The 2,116-nt window shown below is 39.7% G+C and overlaps 1 protein-coding gene across 1 annotated transcript; it reads left to right on the top strand.

Moving 5' to 3' along the window:
• The first annotated feature begins 397 nt into the window (after positions 1 to 397).
• Positions 398 to 925, top strand: LOC148016191 (zinc finger A20 and AN1 domain-containing stress-associated protein 5-like). Its single transcript, XM_087663882.1, has one exon. The coding sequence runs from the start codon at positions 398 to 400 to the stop codon at positions 923 to 925; it is 528 nt and encodes a 175-aa protein (XP_087520008.1).
• Positions 926 to 2,116: the final 1,191 nt, after the last annotated feature.

The following is a 2,116-nucleotide window of genomic DNA, read 5'->3' as shown; positions in this document are numbered from 1 at the left end:
ATCGGAAGAAGCCTATAGTTGAAAGAGCCGTTGACTCAATGGTGCAATTAAGCCGAGTTACTCCGTTTCATTCTTAGATGCTCGAAGAAGTCGATCATGAGCACTCCAATGGATAGTGGTAAGTTGTACTCCAAAGGTCTTCTCGCTATAAAATACGCAGCTCTTTTGCCAAATCCCTAAAGGCAAGTGCACTGGATGCGGAATATTAAGCGTATCCAACCGCTAATCAATGATATGTCGGACTGATTCTTACCTATTGCCGACAAATCATGCAAGGCGAGAGATAAAAGGACGTGCTACGACTGGCGAGATCTGTCAGTCGCCATACGCTTACGTCCAGTAGCCTTCAGTACAAGATTTGCGAGCCGAATCAACTTACTGATAATAATCGATTTCTATGGCCCATCAAGAAGGACAGCTTCAGCAGCAGCAGCAGCAGCAAGGGGACAACAGTACTATCGATGCTGTTAATAGTAACGAAGCCATCAACTCATCATGTGCACCGTGCCTGAACAAGTGTGGTTTCTACGGTACGCCAGACAATATGAATCTCTGCTCTCTCTGCTATCGCCAGGTAATGCGGGCAAAAGTTCTAGCGAAGCTCGAGAGATCAACGTCGACGGCCTCAGCTAGTCGCCATGCGACCGAGCCAGCAGCAGCTGATCCACCTGCGCCTGACTTCGTTAATGTAGCTGTCGCCGACGAACTACGAGCTGATCAGGCTGTTGCAAGTCGATGCTTCGCCTGTAATAAGAAACTTGGCCTCACAGGCTCTTACAGATGCCGCTGCGGCGATCTGTTCTGTGGCACACATCGCTACGCAGAGACGCACGGCTGCTCCTTCGATTATAAAGCTGCGGGTCGTGAGGCCATCCAGAAAGCCAACCCTGTCGTGAAAGTCGGCAAGATGAGTGACCGAGTGTGATGATGACATCAATCCATCAGTGCTCTTGCACTTACGGTTACGCTCAAGTCAGTAACGCCCAGTAGGCTACTAATAGTACTATTTTAGACATTCTTCAATCCTGTAGGATTGATCAACCTAATAATTGGATCAATAACTTCCCATTTTACAATTTAACAGATAATTCTTTGGTACTAGTTGAGCACCATTCATAATAGTACAGCAAGAAATTGCCTAGTCCCATGACCACTAGAGCTTTTGATATTCCAACCGTTATTGATACGTTGGTATGATTAAAATACAATTTTAGAGGATGTCACTGAACACATTAAACAATCTCGATTGTGTTGCACCATTCAAGCTAATAGGAAATGTTTGGCCATTAATTTTAATGAAAATTGATTCGTATGTTCGTGTTAGAAACGCACTGATTAAAATCTGTTGAACAATATTTAAAGATCAAATTCTCTCCTTGTTACTATTACGATCCATTTCGTCTTGCACACCACACAAGATTAATGATAATGTTTTTCGATTGGATATACCTCCACATTAGCAAATCTATAACTCGTTTCACATCAATTTATTGAAACTCTTTAAATTTACACCTCTCGACACTCTTGTAGTTGAGGATCGTCCTATGTTACACGACGATAATGAGATTTTAGTTTCTAAAAAGATAATAAATCATGATTTGACCACTACTGAAATTGATAATCAATACTACTATTTACCATTTGCAATTACATTAAAAGTTTGAAGAAAACAGATTCACCACACGATACATAAAAAAATTTTCTTGTCCCTATTAATTTTGTGTAGATTCATCGCATTAAGGTAGTACTAGCATGTGGTTGGCCATACTTACATTTATTTGTGAATTATATTATTGAACTAATAATAATTACTTTTTAACTCCTTGTCATGTTCAAAATTATAAGAAGAGTTATAGGAAAATAAGATGATGATTTAATTTATTTGTGTTCTTTTAATATTGTTTAATTATCACATGATTCTAACTTGTTGTGCATAGGTACACATGTGACACTGTTTGCTCATGCTTGAATCTACTTAAATGGCAGGGACTTATGTGATTTGTGATTGGCACAACAGAATATTAAGTGAATATATTATTGCTCAAAGAGTGTTTATGGTATGCGAGGGATCCTTTTTTATTGGGTGCTCAAAAAGTACACACTTATTGACGCATGC

The sequence above is a fragment of the Lygodium microphyllum genome, chromosome 23, assembly GCF_053477565.2.
Source record: "Lygodium microphyllum isolate KBCC chromosome 23, Lygodium_microphyllum_v1.1.10, whole genome shotgun sequence".
In the NCBI taxonomy this organism is placed as follows: Eukaryota; Viridiplantae; Streptophyta; class Polypodiopsida; order Schizaeales; family Lygodiaceae; genus Lygodium; species Lygodium microphyllum.
This window is presented reverse-complemented; position numbering and strand designations above follow the sequence as displayed.

Coding starts and splice junctions, on each gene's coding strand:
- LOC148016191 (XM_087663882.1), top strand. CDS start 398: ATGGCCCATCAAGAAGGACAGCTTCAGCAGCAGCAGCAGCAGCAAGGG.